The sequence below is a fragment of the Oncorhynchus kisutch genome, linkage group LG13, assembly GCF_002021735.2.
Source record: "Oncorhynchus kisutch isolate 150728-3 linkage group LG13, Okis_V2, whole genome shotgun sequence".
NCBI classification, from domain to species: domain Eukaryota; kingdom Metazoa; phylum Chordata; class Actinopteri; order Salmoniformes; family Salmonidae; genus Oncorhynchus; species Oncorhynchus kisutch.
Genome location: NC_034186.2, coordinates 74,961,190 through 74,977,939, shown reverse-complemented (window position 1 = coordinate 74,977,939; position 16,750 = coordinate 74,961,190). Strand labels below are relative to the sequence as shown.

General features: G+C 46.2%; 1 protein-coding gene across 2 annotated transcripts in view; it reads right to left on the bottom strand.

Moving 5' to 3' along the window:
• The window catches only part of LOC116353148 (ADAMTS-like protein 4), a 44,364-nt gene extending 37,959 nt beyond the window's left edge, over nt 1–6,405 (bottom strand). The window contains exons 1-2 of one of the 2 annotated variants that reach the window (XM_031787368.1): nt 5,892–6,405; nt 4,256–4,319 (exon numbers count right to left, since the gene is read on the bottom strand). In XM_031787368.1, coding sequence (XP_031643228.1) covers nt 4,256–4,319; nt 5,892–5,914 — 87 coding nt within the window. In that variant the 5' untranslated portion in view covers nt 5,915–6,405. The remainder of the gene's footprint in view (nt 1–4,255; nt 4,320–5,891) is intronic. The other variant, XM_031787367.1, reaches the window with a different exon arrangement.
• Nucleotides 6,406–16,750: the final 10,345 nt, after the last annotated feature.

Sequence of the window (16,750 nt, the reverse complement as noted above, 5' to 3'; positions counted from 1 at the left end):
CTTCCTGACGGGCCGCCCCCAGGTGGTGAGGGTAGGCAACAACATCTCCTCCCCGCTGATCCTCAACACTGGGGCCCCACAAGGGTGCGTTCTGAGCCCTCTCCTGTACTCCCTGTTCACCCACGACTGTGTGGCCACGCACGCCTCCAACTCAATCATCAAGTTTGCGGACGACACAACAGTGGTAGGCTTGATTACCAACAACGACGAGACGGCCTACAGGGAGGAGGTGAGGGCCCTCGGAGTGTGGTGTCAGGAAAATAACCTCACACTCAACGTCAACAAAACTAAGGAGATGATTGTGGACTTCAGGAAACAGCAGAGGGAACACCCCCCCATCCACATCGATGGAACAGTAGTGGAGAGGATAGCAAGTTTTAAGTTCCTCGGCATACACATCACAGACAAACTGAATTGGTCCACTCACACAGACAGCATCGTGAAGAAGGCGCAGCAGCGCCTCTTCAACCTCAGGAGGCTGAAGAAATTCGGCTTGTCACCAAAAGCACTCACAAACTTCTACAGATGCACAATCGAGAGCATCCTGGCGGGCTGTATCACCGCCTGGTATGGCAACTGCACCGCCCTCAACCGTAAGGCTCTCCAGAGGGTAGTGAGGTCTGCACAACGCATCACCGGGGGCAAACTACCTGCCCTCCAGGACACCTACACCACCCGATGCTACAGGAAGGCCATAAAGATCATCAAGGACATCAACCACCCGAGCCACTGCCTGTTCACCCCGCTGTCATCCAGAAGGCGAGGTCAGTACAGGTGCATCAAAGCTGGGACCGAGAGACTGAAAAACAGCTTCTATCTCAAGGCCATCAGACTGTTAAACAGCCACCACTAACATTGAGTGGCTACTGCCAACACACTGTCAATGCCACTGACTCTACTCCAGCCACTTTAATCATGGGAATTGATGGGAAATGATGTAAATATATCACTAGCCACTTTAAACAATGCTACCTTATATAATGTTACTTACCCTACATTATTCATCTCATATGCATACGTAGATACTGTACTCTATATCATCGACTGCATCCTTATGTAATACATGTATCACTAGCCACTTTAACTATGCCACTTGGTTTACATACTCATCTCATATGTATATACTGTACTCGATATCATCTACTGTATCTTGCCTATGCTGCTCTGTACCATCACTCATTCATATATCCTTATGTACATATTCTCTATCCCCTTACACTGTGTATAAGACAGTAGTTTTTTTTTGGAATTGTTAGTTAGATTACTTGTTCGTTATTACTGCATTGTCGGAACTAGAAGCACAAGCATTTCGCTACACTCGCATTAACATCTGCTAACCATGTGTATGTGACAAATAAATTTGATTTGATTTGATTTGATTTGAAGAGCTGAGGTCTAAGGTGATTAGGTGGGATGGGCTGAGAGTGGCTGAGGGGTGGGATTAAAGAGCTGAGGTCTATGGTGATAGGTGGGATGGGCTGAGAGTGGCTGAGGGGTGGGATTAAAGAGCTGAGGTCTATGGTGATAGGTGGGATGGGCTGAGTGTGGCTGAGGGGTGGGATTAAAGAGCTGAGGTCTATAGTGATAGGTGGGATGGGCTGAGTGTGGCTGAGGGGTGGGATTAAAGAGCTGAGGTCTAAGGTGATAGGTGGGATGGGCTGAGAGTGGCTGAGGGGTGGGATTAAAGAGCTGAGGTCTATGGTGATAGGTGGGATGGGCTGAGTGTGGCTGAGGGGTGGGATTAAAGAGCTGAGGTCTATGGTGATAGGTGGGATGGGCTGAGAGTGGCTGAGGGGTGGGATTAAAGAGCTGAGGTCTATGGTGATAGGTGGGATGGGCTGAGTGTGGCTGAGGGGTGGGATTAAAGAGCTGAGGTCTATGGTGATAGGTGGGATGGGCTGAGAGTGGCTGAGGGGTGGGATTAAAGAGCTGAGGTCTATGGTGATAGGTGGGATGGGCTGAGAGTGGATGAGGGGGGGGGATTAAAGAGCTGAGGTCTAAGGTGATAGGTGGGATGGGCTGAGAGTGGCTGAGGGGTGGGATTAAAGAGCTGAGGTCTAAGGTGATAGGTGGGATGGGCTGAGAGTGGCTGAGGGGTGGGATTAAAGAGCTGAGGTCTAAGGTGATAGGTGGGATGGGCTGAGAGTGGGATTAAAGAGCTGAGGTCTATGGTGATAGGTGGGATGGGCTGAGAGTGGGATTAAAGAGCTGAGGTCTATGGTGATTAGGTGGGATGGGCTGAGAGTGGCTGAGGGGTGGGATTAAAGAGCTGAGGTCTAAGGTGATAGGTGGGATGGGCTGAGTGTGGCTGAGGGGTGGGATTAAAGAGCTGAGGTCTAAGGTGATAGGTGGGATGGGCTGAGTGTGGCTGAGGGGTGGGATTAAAGAGCTGAGGTCTAAGGTGATAGGTGGGATGGGCTCAGAGTGGCTGAGGGGTGGGATTAAAGAGCTGAGGTCTATGGTGATAGGTGGGATGGGCTGAGAGTGGCTGAGGGGTGGGATTAAAGAGCTGAGGTCTAAGGTGATAGGTGGGATGGGCTCAGAGTGGCTGAGGGGTGGGATTAAAGAGCTGAGGTCTATGGTGATAGGTGGGATGGGCTCAGAGTGGCTGAGGGGTGGGATTAAAGAGCTGAGGTCTAAGGTGATAGGTGGGATGGGCTCAGAGTGGCTGAGGGGTGGGATTAAAGAGCTGAGGTCTATGGTGATAGGTGGGATGGGCTGAGAGTGGCTGAGGGGTGGGATTAAAGAGCTGAGGTCTAAGGTGATAGGTGGGATGGGCTCAGAGTGGCTGAGGGGTGGGATTAAAGAGCTTTTTGTTAGGTAATGTATTATTGTTATATGATTGCTTTATATAAAAGTACCATATATGTAAAATGTATGTATACATAGCAGAAAAACTGTAAAATAAATATATATACATATATGTTTGTCTTCCTAAGAGGGGTGGAGGATGGGTTAACAAAACATTAAAAAAATACAGATAAATGCCTAAACTTACCCTTAAACACTTTGAAATTTGACGTTTGGAACATCTTTGAAGTTTGACGTTTGAGAAACATGGATGAACGTCTAATTCTGACATGAGACTGTGAGAGCTGGTTGGATAAACATGTAGTAAACATGTAACAAGTGTTTCCTAGACAGGCCTCTCTGGTTCTGTTGGCCCCTGCCTGAGCAAATCTGCCTTCAATTGGTGTCAAAGTTTCAGTGCCAGAATCCCTGGATGTTGTTCAGCGGGCTAGGAAATAGAAGACGTCTGAGCTAAGTTCACTTATGCTGGCAGTAGCTTTAAAGCAGTTTTATGAACTGAGGAATAAAATCATCAACCTTGTGGAATATGGATGGATGGCCTTGTGGAAGTGCTGTGGCACATCCAGCTCTGGCCTGGCATGCTGAACCCAGTGCGCTGTGTGTGCGTGTGCGTGTGTAACAGGCAAGGCTTTGATGTGTTCCTCTGTGGATCTGTTTAAATGTTTTTCATTTCATAACTCAGAGCTGTGTGTGCGCGTGTGTTCGTGCCTTGTTGGCAGAACAGCTAGAGAGAGACCTGAACAAAAGTTTCCATTCAGCAAAAACCAAAACATGAGTCTGTGCACAACCACTCTGAGAGAAAGAGCGTAAATGCCTGTATGTGTATGTAATAGTAGGTGTATGGACATTGTGTGTGTGTTCTATTTCTGAGCATGTCCAGGGCTACAATAGGTCAAATAACGGCCACACCTGTCTCTGTCTCTGTGTCAGGGGACCACTCCGCCACCAAGGGACTTCGGTAATGAGTGACATCACAAAAACACAGCTGCCACAGAGCCGAGACCATTACTGACTCACGACCACTGACCCGGGCCCGATCTGACCACTGGTGCTCACACAGTGAGATGGTGCACCACTCACTGCAGGCTTTCATGGGTTGATCCACCAAATCAAATCAAATCAATTTATATAACCCTTCGTACATCAGCTGATATCTCAAAGTGCTGTACAGAAACCCAGCCTAAAACCCCAAACAGCAAGCAATGCAGGTGTTGAAGCACGTAGGCTAGGAAAAACTCCCTAGAAAGGCCAAAACCTAGGAAGAAACCTAGAGAGGAACCAGGCTATGTGGGGTGGCCAGTCCTCTTCTGGCTGTGCCGGGTGGAGATTATAACAGAACATGGCCAAGATGTTCAAATGTTCATAAATGAACATGAACCCTAAACTACGATTACAGACACTAATCGCCTCAAATCACCATCACTGTGGTAAAACCACTACTAACCTTTTTCTTCTCAGCCTTGGTCAGAGAGGATGTGACTGCCACAAAACAACACATCGCATAAATCCTGAGAGAGAGAGAGAGAGAGGGAGAGGGAGAGGGAGAGGGAGAGGGAGAGGGAGAGGGAGAGGGAGAGGGAGAGGGAGAGGGAGAGAGAGAGGGAGAGAGAGAGAGGAGATAAAACGATGAGGGGGATAGAGAGGAAGAGTGAAGAGGGGTTTAGTAAACAGAACCAGATATGATGAGTTTCCTTACAGAGGATGTATTATGGGGATGCACTGTATATCCTCATATCCTAAGACTATCAAAACGCCTCAGTAGCTTCATAAACTATATCATTTAATAGTCAACACATACTTCTCTTTCCCTAACAGTCCAGAGCCTGTCTAGTAGCTGTTTAAGAAACGTTCTATCATGAGTAAAAGCACCGTGCATAATGTGTTTTCTTTCATTATAGGACATACTGTAAAACTAACTCTCAGCAGTTCAGTTGACACTCTGTCGAATGTTCCAGATCTAGCTATGTTAGAGATGCACACCATGCGTCGGTTTTTCCCGGCGCCGCGTGTGAATTCAGGAATAACTGTTTCTTTGACCTGGCGGTTCAGCGGTGGTTCAGCGGCGGTTCAGCAGCGGTTCAGCAGCGGTTCAGCGGCATACATCTCAATCAATCTGACCGCGCCGAGAAGGTGCAAACAAACTAATGCGTCCAAACATCAGCCGTGTTTTCCCTCCCACCTGTCCACACCCTGTGGCTTTTAAACACACAAGCCCACATCCAAACGCAATCACTCGCAATCCCAAATCATCATGTACACTTGTTTTAATAGTTTGAGGCTTGGAGAGACGGGCCTCCGGCTTTGGTTTATATTGGCCACATGATTATAGGTTCCTTTAAAGTGCTTTTATATAGCTACAAACTCAGGACGCGGACGCATGAGCACTGGGCTAAAGTAGATCATTTGAGATGCACCAACACAATTATTGTGTGAACTGTGAAGACACACCACAATCCCATAACATCACCGCAATCACAAATCCGCAGGCCACATGTGACCGCTGTGACTGGTGCAGTTTCTCCAATGTGTGTACCGCCGCCGTCTCCCCTCCGACTGAAACCCTCCCCACAGTCCCCAGGCCCACACTAGACTAAACAATTATCCCAAAACCACAGACAAAGGTCCCGCACAGCCTGACACAACAGATCCGCTCAGCCTGAACTAACGACCCCCTACCCGCGTCCACGTTTCTCTTTACAGTGGCACATTGTAGAATAAAAACGGAGAGCGAGAGAAGGTGGACAGGGAGGGAGAGTGGGAACTGTTACAAAATCTGCCCAGACACAGTGAGTTTTAACCTCAACCCCAGCCCGAGGGAAAATTCCTTCTACATATCGTGCCGATGCAACGCAACACATGCGCGTGTACGCTTCACCTATATGCTATAGCACACACGGGATCTTTATTCACAACAGTTGACTTTTCAACAGTTTTAAATGCGTATAGATAACATATACTTACTGTACACTACTACACTTACTGTAGGCTACATCGCCACTGAAATCAAATTTGGTTAGAAAGATTTCGCACACATGAAAGCGTGGAGCAGGTTATCGGTCAATAGAGTCCCCCCAATTTACCTGTACAGAAACCTGAGACGCATTCTCTCGGTGGCCTCGCCCTGAAGTATTTCCCCTCCGGTAACGACTTTCTGACCACCGTATATGTGTTTTTGTTGACTCCCGGGGTGAGTTATTATCCGTTCCTTTCGGTGATAGTCAGAACAACCGCTGTGTCTTCCGTGTGGCTGTGAGAGAAGGTTCCTTCGCGTGCTCTCTCTCTCTGGTCCCCCTCGTTCTGTCACACACACTCACTCCTCCCTGGATTCGGATCCGGGAAGGGTTTCAGCTTTTTTTTTTCTCGTTCACCCGATAACTTTTTTTGTCCTTGTTTTAAACTGGTGTGACGTCTGGCAGCCGGGGGGCCTGAAGGGGAGAAAAAGAGCGATACAAAATGGACAGATTACACAACTCTCTCTCTCTCTCCCTTCCATATCACACACTCGGGCACCACTCTGACTAATCTATAATTGAGTAACTGAGAGCCGCTTTCTGAGTTGCACAACAACCCTCTATAAGAATGTTCTATTGTACAGACTTGTTCTGATCACTAATAATCATCAAGTCTTTGTTGACAACTGCTCATGGAGCTCAGAGTTGGCAGCGCTGACAGTAGCACCCCGTGGCGCGCACGCAACCCCCTTATTGTTTTAGAGCCAATAAATTAAATTAAAACAATTACAAGACTATTTGTTTTACAACATCGAATATTAAAAAAAATCCTTCCACAGAACTGTATCAATCATGCAAATATCTTATGAGAATAGTCGACAGACCAAACAGACACACCCGCATAGTTTATTGTTATTAACTTCTGAAATGTCCGTCTTTGTGGATATTTTAGTTCTGATGTGTTTGTTATTGGCATCCATCGGTCCCAACCCGTTTTTATAACCGGTTCAATCAGGAATAGAAGCGACATGGTACAGCGCGCGAGCGTTCCCGAGGGAAACCATTGACCGCGTTGCGTTCCAAATCTGGAGGGGCGATAATACAAGTGGACCCAAAGCGCAGCGCGCGCGGTACCACATCAGAGAGTGGTTGGGGAGCGGTTGAGGAGCAGAGGGGTGGCGATGATTTTCGGGTCAAAAGCATAACTGGAACTGGCGCGGCACTAAGTTTAGTGACATTATTTGTTGTCTGCAAACACCGATAAGACTGGCCTGAGTGAATAGTCACTGCCTCCGGCTGCGTTTGCCACAGGTTTATGAGTTAAACACTAGAGAGAGAGAGAGAGAGAGAGAGAGAGATGTGTGTATGGGTATGTATGATCTAACACAGAGCTACTGGTCTCAGAGGACAGTGTGCTTTTCTTGGCCAGCAGAAACACAACATGACTACAGTACAGAGATGGTGATGGAGATTAGCTACATCAAACACTGGTCTAAGCCAATCTAAAGCCTGAACCACATTATGGTTCATTATGATTACATCTGTCACACTAACATTCTGTTGTATGAAATTATGAGGATAAACACACACACACACACACACACTATCACAGGATGTAGCCTATACTGTAACTAACTACACTGTATTAGAGAGTGTGTGAAAGACCTGCTGTCGTATTGATACTGAACAGAACTGATCCATTATCAAAGCGTAACAACAGGTTGTGTTTGTGTGGTCACCATGGTAATCTCTCCAGTGCTGTGTGCCCTTCTCCATCGCTCTCCCTTTCTTTCTTGTTCTCGCTCTCTCTCTTGACCCTCCACCCTCCTGACCCTTTCTCCAAACCCTTTTCTATATTCCTCTTGATTATTCTCTCTCTCTTCTCTATTTCTCTCCATCCCTCTTCCTGTATCTCAGAGGCAGTAACCAGAGTGTGGGACCTGTTAAACACGCACGTCCAACCACACAGCCCTGATTAGCAAGCAATCACCATATCACACAAGAGTGTGTGTGTGTGTGGTATATAACTGTAGATCTGTTATTTGTCTCGGGTGGCTGTAGTGAGTAATAGCACTGTGGTCCGGGGCAGTTCCACCCCAGGGGAACAATAACCCCCTCACCCTAACTACCTCTGCACCCCTTTGCAACCTCACACACCAACCCACACACATACTACACACCTCAGGCATTCTTACTCTGGCCACATACCCTTGACCCTTTCAATGTCCAGAGTGCTAAGTTTAATGAGGCTTTCTGGGACCAGGAGAGAGAGAGAGAGAGACATTTGACATTTGAAATGTCTCTATTCCTTTGGAACTTTTGTGAGTATAATGTTTACTGTACATTTTTTACTGTTTATTTCACTTTTGTTAATGATCTATTTCACCTGCTTTGGCAATGTAAACATGTTTCCCAAGTCAATAAAGCCCTTTGTGTTGAATTGAGAGAGGGGGGGGGCTCAGGGTCTAGACTGGCAGCCATATCAACAGGCATGGAGAGTCTTATATAAACCTTTACCAAGGGGAAGGCTGACCTAATACTACACTACACACACAGAGAAGGGGTAATGAATTAGAGAGAGAAAGGGGCCCAATGTTAGAGGGCGAGAGGGTGGAGGCAGAAAGGGGTAAAAGAAAGGGGGGGAGACAGTGACAAAGAGGGGGTAGAGAAAGAATGAATGACAAAGCGAGAGAGAGAGAGAGAGAGCCTTCTATGCCATCAAAAGGAAAATCAAATTTGACATACCACTAGGATCTGGCAAAAAATACTTGAATCATTTAGAGAACCCATTGCCCTTTATGGTTGTGAGGTCTGGAGTCCGCTCACCAACCAAGATTTCACAAAATGGGAAAAACACCAATTTGAGACATTGCATGTAGAATTCTGCAAAAATATCCTCAGTGTACAACGTAAAACACCAAATAATGCATGCAGAGCAGAATTAAGCCAATACCTGCTAATTATCAAAATCCAGAAAAGAGCTGTTAAATTCTACAACCACCTAAAAGGAAGCCATTACCAAACCTTCTTTAACAAAGTCATCACCTACAGAGAGATGAACCTGGTGAAGAGTCCCCTAAGCAAGCTGGTCTTGGGGCTCTGTTCAGAAACACAAACAGACCCCACAGTGCCCCAGGACAGCAACACAATTAGACCCAACCAAATCATGAGAAAACAAAAAGATAATCACTTGACACATTGGAAAGAATTAACAAAAAACTGAGCAAACTAGAATGCTATTTGGCCCTAAACAGAGAGTACACAGTGGCAGAATACCTGACCCAACCTTAAGGAAAGCTTTGACTATGTACAGACTCAGTGAACATAGCCTTGCTATTGAGAATGGCCGCCATAGCCTGTCTTCTCTTGAGAGCCAGGTTTGCCTATGTGCACACTGCCCACAAAATGAGGTGGAAACTGAGCTGCATTTCCCAACCTCCTGCCAAATGTATGACCATATTAGAGATGTATATTTCCCTCAGATTACAAATCCAATTTTGATAAATTCCCATATCTATTGGATGAAATACCATCGTGTGCCATTACAGCAGCAAGATTTGTGACCTGTTGAAACAAGAAAAGGGCAACCAGTGAAGAACAAACACCATTGTAAATACAACCCATATTTATTTATTTTCCCTTTTGTACTTTAACTATTTGCACATTGCTACAACACTGTATATAGACATCATATGATATTTGAAATATTTACTGTTCACTTTTGATTGTTTATTTCACTTTTGTTTATCCAGTTCACTTGATATTCCCTTGAAACATATGTTTCCCATGCCAATAAAGCTCCTTGAATTGAATTGAGAGAGAAAGAGAGAGAGAGAGAGTGACTTCTGTGAGTTTAATGTTTACAGTTAATTTTGATAGTTTATTTCACTTTTGTATATTATCTACTTCACTTGTTTTGGCAATGTTAACATATGTTTCCCATGCCAAGCCCCTTGAATTGAATTGAAAGAGCTGGAAAGGGAAGAAGGAGGGATTTGTCTGGGTCAGATGGAGTCAATATTTGTTCCATTCCAGAGGCATCTTATAGATGGATCAAAGAGGAGGACTGTGTATTCTTAACAGAGTGGGAAAAGAGGTAAAGGAAAGAATAGCAGAGTCTGAACAGAAGGAGAGGGAGGGAGGGAGGGAGGCAGGCAGGGAGGGAGGGAGGGAGGGAGGCAGGGAGGGAGGGAGGGTAGTTGGACAATAAGTGAGGTGGCCAATAGAATTGGTGGTCTTTTGGCAGGTGAGAGAAGGCTAGGAGGGGAGGTAGTGTCTATCACAGGAAGTTGGTGGCATCATAATTGGGGAGGATGGGCTCGTGTTAAATGGCTGGAGCGGAATCGGTGGAATGGTATAAAATACATGTGTTTGATACCATTTAATTGGCTCCATTCCAGACATTATTATGAGCTGTCCTCCACTCAGCAGCCTCCTGTGGTTCCACTCTCTCTGTCTGTCTCCACATTAACTCTCACACCCACCAATGGGAGTTTGCATGGGAAGACACATAACACAGCTATAGGTGTAGGATCTTAATTTGACCTATATTGTCACAGCAAACATAATCCTGCAGCAACAGGATTTGAATGTTTAGTGCATAATGTTGCTTGATCAGTGGTTAAGCTATTGGCTGGCCAAAAGTAGACTACATGACATACTGATATATACAATACTGTGTGTTAGTGTGGGCTCTCAGGGAATTTATGTAAATCACAAAGCTGATCTGCATTTGGGGCGGCTGCATAGCATAGTGGTTAGCGCGTCGGACAAGTAACCGAAAGGTTGCAAGATCAAATCCCCGAGCTGACAAGGTACAAATCTGTCGTTCTGCTCCTGAACAAGGCAGTAAACCCACTGTTCCTAGGCAGTCATTGAAAATAAGAATTTGTTCTTAACTGACTTGCCTAGTTAATAAATACAGGTAAAAAAAAAAAAAAAATCTCAGCAACAAAAGAGTGGTCAAATCAAGGTTCTACAACTGTGCTCACAAGAATGGTTCTGAGATGGATTAGGAGAACTTCACGTTAAGGATTGGAATATATTGCTGTATCATCTTGGCTTAATGGTCAAGTGATAAACATGCTGCACTGACACTGTACTGAGTCAACAACCTCAACAACAAAGATCTTCAATACATCAGAATGTTTGTCTAGACAAGGCATGTGAAAATGCAATGTGGTCTCAAACAATTCATATTATTCTGTGACACTTAATTTAGTATGATATGTTACGTTAGGTTACATCATGAATGGAATTGCGGTCGTTCCATATCATAACACTTTGAGGACGTATAATAACCAGTCATACAATAGCATATGAAGCATAGAAGGACATTCTAATGTGGTTTGGTTGGGCTAGGACATTCTGATGTGGTTTGGTTGGTCTAGGACATTCTGATGTGGTTTGGTTGGGCTAGGTCATTCTGGTTTGGTTGGGCTAGGACATTCTGATGTGGTTTGGTCGGTCTAGGACATTCTGATGTGGTTTGGTTGGGCTAGGTCATTCTGTTGTGGTTTGGTTGGGCTAGGACATTCTGATGTGGTTTGGTTGGGCTAGGACATTCTGATGTGGTTTGTTTGGGCTAGGACATTCTGTTGTGGTTTGGTTGGCTAGAAGGACATAGTGGGAAGTTCACTGTGAAGCGTTGACAGACCACCAGTGAGATCGGTCTCCAAAACTGTTCCCCACTTTCTCTCTTTCTCTGCTCTGTCCCCCTTCCTCCCCTTCTCAAAAATGTCCCCCCTCTTTAGGTCGATGTCACACATTTCCATCTAATATATTCTGTAGCATTCATACAAGCACTTGTACACACACGGATAACTTGCTCCTGTTTTTACCCCCAACACATGTAGTTATGTTATGTCAAAGGTTAAATATGCAGGTGCAAGTGTGTTATTTGTGCAGGTCTGTGTTATTTTGTCTTCTCTCACTATTCTGTCCCTCTAATCACCACATAAATCTCCAGTGTCTCCAGCCACGAGTGTGATTTGGATAGCGACATGAGAAATATCGGATATCAGAACACGAGGGCTTTCCACAAAAGTTGGCACCAGCTCACACAGCAGAATTCAAAACCGATGGCCTCTCTTTTCTCTCATTCTCCAGTTCTTTCTCTCATTCTCTCTCTCGCTCTTTAACCCTCCACTTGCGTCTTTCTGTCTCTTTCATAAAGCCGGAATTTACCTCCAGCTAGCTGCTTCGAGAGGAGTCATACAGTAAATATTTATAAAGAGGCAGAAAGCAGGTTTATTCTCGCCGTCTCTTAAACTAGTCCAAGCCTCCTCGCCTCCTCACCTTCCTCTGAACTGAGAAGAGAACTCGCTCTCCCTCTTGGCATCATCTCACCACGCTGGGGAGAGAAAATAAACCAAACGCCTCTCTCACAGGGTGGTTGGAAAGAAGAGACAGACGGGCCGACACACACACACTCTTTTCAACTCCGATCCTTGCTCCTGTCAAATCATTCTTTCTTTCTCTCCTCCTCCTCTCTCTCTCTCTCTGCTGAGAAGAGGATAGGAAATCAGGTCAGCTGTGTGTTGTTGAACATAGCAGACATATTTGAGAGCAAAGTGAAGCCAGAGCTAGAACTGTACCTTACTGTACCGAGGTGTGTGTGAGGGTGCATCCATTACTGGCTATATGCAGGGCCTCTCCAGACCTGGCACTTTCATTGGGTTTGTGTGTGTGCAAGCGTAAATATATGTGTGTGTGTGTGCCTCCACGGGCATGAAACCTTCACAGATCATGTGTGTTTGTGTGTGAGAGAGTGTGTGAGGGTGCATCCATTACTGGCTACAGTGACATTTTTGGGGGGTTTGTATCATTTGATTTAAACAACATGCCTACCACTTTGAAGGTGCAAAATATTTTTATTTTATTGAATCTTTAATCTGGGCTTTGACTGGGCCATTCCAAGACATTTAAATGTTTCCCCTTAAACCACTCAAGTGTTGTTTTAGCAGTATGTTTAGGGTCATTGTCCTGCTGGAAGGTGAACCTCCGTCCCAGTCTCAAATCTCTGGAAGATTGAAACAGGTTTCCCTCAAGAATTTCCCTGTATTTAGCGCCATCCATCATTCCTTCAATTCTGACCAGTTTCCCAGTTCCTGCCGATGAAAAACATCCTCACAGCATAATGCTGCCACCACCATGATTCACTGTGGGGATGGCGTTCTCGGGGCGATGAGAGGTGTTGGGTTTGCTCGTTTTCGTTGATGGCCTAAAAGCTAAATTTTAGTCTCATCTGACCAGAATGCCTTCTTCCATATGTTTGGGGAGTCTCCCACCTGCCTTTTGGTGAACACAAACATGTTTGCTTATAATTTTCTTCAAGCAATGGCTTTTTTTCTGGACACTCTTCTGTAAAGCCCAGCTCTGTGGAGCATACAGCTTAAAGTGGTCCTATGGACAGCTACTCCAGTCTCTGCTGTGGAGCGTTGCAGCTCCTTTCAGGGTCATCTTTGGTCTCTTTGTTGCCTCTCTGATTAATGCCCTCCTTGCCTGATCTGTGAGCTTTGGTGGGCTGCCCTCTCTTGGCAGGTTTGTTGTGGTGCCATGTTCTTACCATTTTTTAACAATAGATTGAATGGTGCTCCGTGGGATGTTCAAAGTTTCTGATATTTATTTATAACCCAACCCTGATCTGTACTTCTCCACAGCTTTGTCCCTGATCTGTTTGGAGAGCTCATTGGTCTTAATGGTGTCGCTTGCTTGGTGGTGCCCCTTGCTTAGTGGTGTTGCAGACTCTTGGGCCATTCAGAACAGGTATACTGAGATCATGTGACAGATCATGTGACACTTAGATTGCATACAGGTGGACTTTATTTAACTAATTGTGTGACTTCTGAAGGTAATTGGGTGCACCAGATCTTATTTAGGGGCTTCATAGCAAAGGGGGTGAATACATATCCACGCACCACTTTTCCGTGTTAGATTTGATTTTTTAAAGAAGTAATTTTTTTCATTTCACTTCACCAATTTGGAATATTTTGTGTATGTCCATTACATGAAATTCAAACAAAAACATTTAAATTACAGGTTATAATGCAACAAAATAGGAAAAATACCAAGGGGGGGGTGAATACTTCTGCTAGGCACTGTATATGCAGGGCCAGATGTAAACAGCTCCAGTGAGAGGTGTGAAGTCCACACAGGAGGATTGGAGAGACGGCCACCTGACTGGGAGAGACGGCCACCTGACTGGGAGAGACGGCCGCCCGACTGGGAGAGACGGCCGCCCGACTGGGAGAGACGGCCGCCCGACTGGGAGAGACGGCCGCCCGACTGGGAGAGACGGCCGCCCGACTGGGAGAGACGGCCGCCCGACTGGGAGAGACGGCCGCCCGACTGGGAGAGACGGCCGCCCGACTGGGAGAGACGGCCGCCCGACTGGGAGAGACGGCCGCCCGACTGGGAGAGACGACCGCCCGACTGGGAGAGACGACCGCCCGACTGGGAGAGACGACCGCCCGACTGGGAGAGACGACCGCCCGACTGGGAGAGACGACCGCCCGACTGGGAGAGACGACCGCCCGACTGGGAGAGACGACCGCCCGACTGGGAGAGACGACCGCCCGACTGGGAGAGACGACTGGATCAAATAAAGACTTTAGAAAACCTCAACAACCAGATCTGGACAGAAGTTGGGAAATGTGGGGGGGGGGCTTCTATGTGTGTGTGTGTGTGTGTGTGTGTGTGTGTCTAGTGATCAGTGCGGGTGGGCCCATGGTTTGGTGTATATCCAGCAGAATCCTTACAGCGGATTTATTCCCCCAGTCACCAAAGAATTGATTCCCATCCAAAATCCTACCCCTAAATCTAAACATTAACCTTAATTCTATCCCCAATTATAACCCTAAACCTAACCCCTAAGCCTAAAATAGTAGTTTTCCTCAGGCCAGTAAAATGGGGACCGGCAAAAGGAATTTTCCTTGTTTTACTATCCTTGCGAGGACTTCTGGTGCTCACAAGGATAGTTAAACATACATACACACAAATACAGGAAGGTTATTTTTACAGGAGGTGCAGGGGAAAGGGAGTCCAGGCACAGGGGTCTATTTCAGGTCCACGTCCCACCAATCATTGTCTGACAGGTTCTCAGTGATACCAGCAGAACAGAACAGTACCACCATGAGGACGTCACACCACCGTTCTGTTTGACTTCCTCTGGTCACGGTCACCCTGCCTCCCGGCCCCCTTCCCACAGAAAGGATGACCTGAAACTGGAGTGTGTTCCATATGGCACCCTATTCCCTTTATAGTTTACTACTTTAGACCAGAACCCACAGGGCTGTGAACTACATAGGGAATAGTGTGCCATTTGGGACAGGTCAAAGGAAATAGGGTGCCATTTGGGACTGAACAAAGGGAATAGGGTGCCATTTGGGACAGGTAAAACTGAATAGGTTGCCATTTGGGCCATGTCAAATGGAATAGGGTTCAATTTGGGACAGGTCAAAGGGAATAGGGTGACATTTGGGACAGGTCAAATGGAATAGGGTGCCATTTGGGACAGGTAGAAGGGAATATAGTGCCATTTGGAATGCATCCTGTGTCATTTATGTACCTGCCTGAACTTGCAGGCTACCTACTATATATATATATAAATAAATAAACAACCCCCTAAACAAATTATGTCATTTCATCCTCTATAGCCTTATTGACATGTTACATTATAGCCTATAGGCAGTCTATACCTCCCTATGGTGATCTATACCTCCCTTTGTTATTGTCTTTAACGTCAAAAGGTCAACCTCTATTTCTGCCCCCAACCCACCTCTCTCTCAACCCTCTGGCTAAAAATAATTTCAGAATGAACTCTGTGCGACTCGAACTGTCAAATGAAGGATTGCTTTGTGTGTTCAGGGAAAGCAACAAGAGAGTACAGTGAGAGAAAGAGTAGGGAGAAAGAGATTAGAGCGAGAGAGATAGGGGGAAGGAATGCTGTGAGGAGGGTAGAGTGCCCGACTGATGAGCTTGTAGTTATCAGTAACTAATGGTTTTGGGAATGTTCACTGATACTAATGGTCCATGTCACCACTCTGGAACTACTGTGGAACACTTACAGCACCAAACAACTCCCCGACTTTAATCATTTCAGAGAAAGAAAGTCATTCAAGAGGGGGACAAGGAATATAAGGCATTTATCCTGCGTATTGGATATAAGCTTCATTTTTTGGTCCGTTTTAAAATCGCCTGACCGTTAATCTGTGTGATTGGAACGTGGGGCCAAGTCCAACCTCTCCTCCTCTGGTAATGCTCAGTCTGGTCACCCACTTAGTGTCTGGCTCTAGGGACCGATACACACCAAAAGCCCCCTGGCCTGAACCCAATTCTACTCCTTTCGGCCTCCCTCTCTGTCTCGGCAGTGAAGTGCTCACGTAGAACTAAGCACACGAAACCGCCGCCTTTGGCCAATAGCCGTTTTGTTGAAGAGGTTCTTTGTCCAGTCTAGTCCGTGTTTGATCTGTGACCCCCCCCCCCCCCGGGGTTATAATGCCCCCCCCTATTCCCGGTCTCTCCTAGCTGTTCTGTCACTGTTGTGACTCATGTCCTTTCCGTTCCGTCGCTCCCTCTCTCAATTAAAAAAGAGGGAAAAACTTCAAACCTTCCGACCTTCGTTCTGCCTTTCCTGTTTCCACTAAACACAGGGCTCCCTCTCCTATTCTAGTCAAATCCCCCCACGCTCCCTGCGTATCCTGCTTTTCCTATTCCAGTCTTTTAAAGGTAGTGATGACAGTCTTACGTAACAGGGCTGAGCTGATTTGAGTATTAAGAACCAATCACAACTGTTGCCTGAAAACCCTGATAAGACTCCTAAAATGGATGTCTCTCCAACCAGTGCTGCACAATGAAACACTTACACACACACACACCAGCCCCATTAACATGACCATGTCCATAATGACAGTTACACACACACACACACACACACACACACACACACACACACACCAGCCCCATTAACATGACCATGTCCATAATGA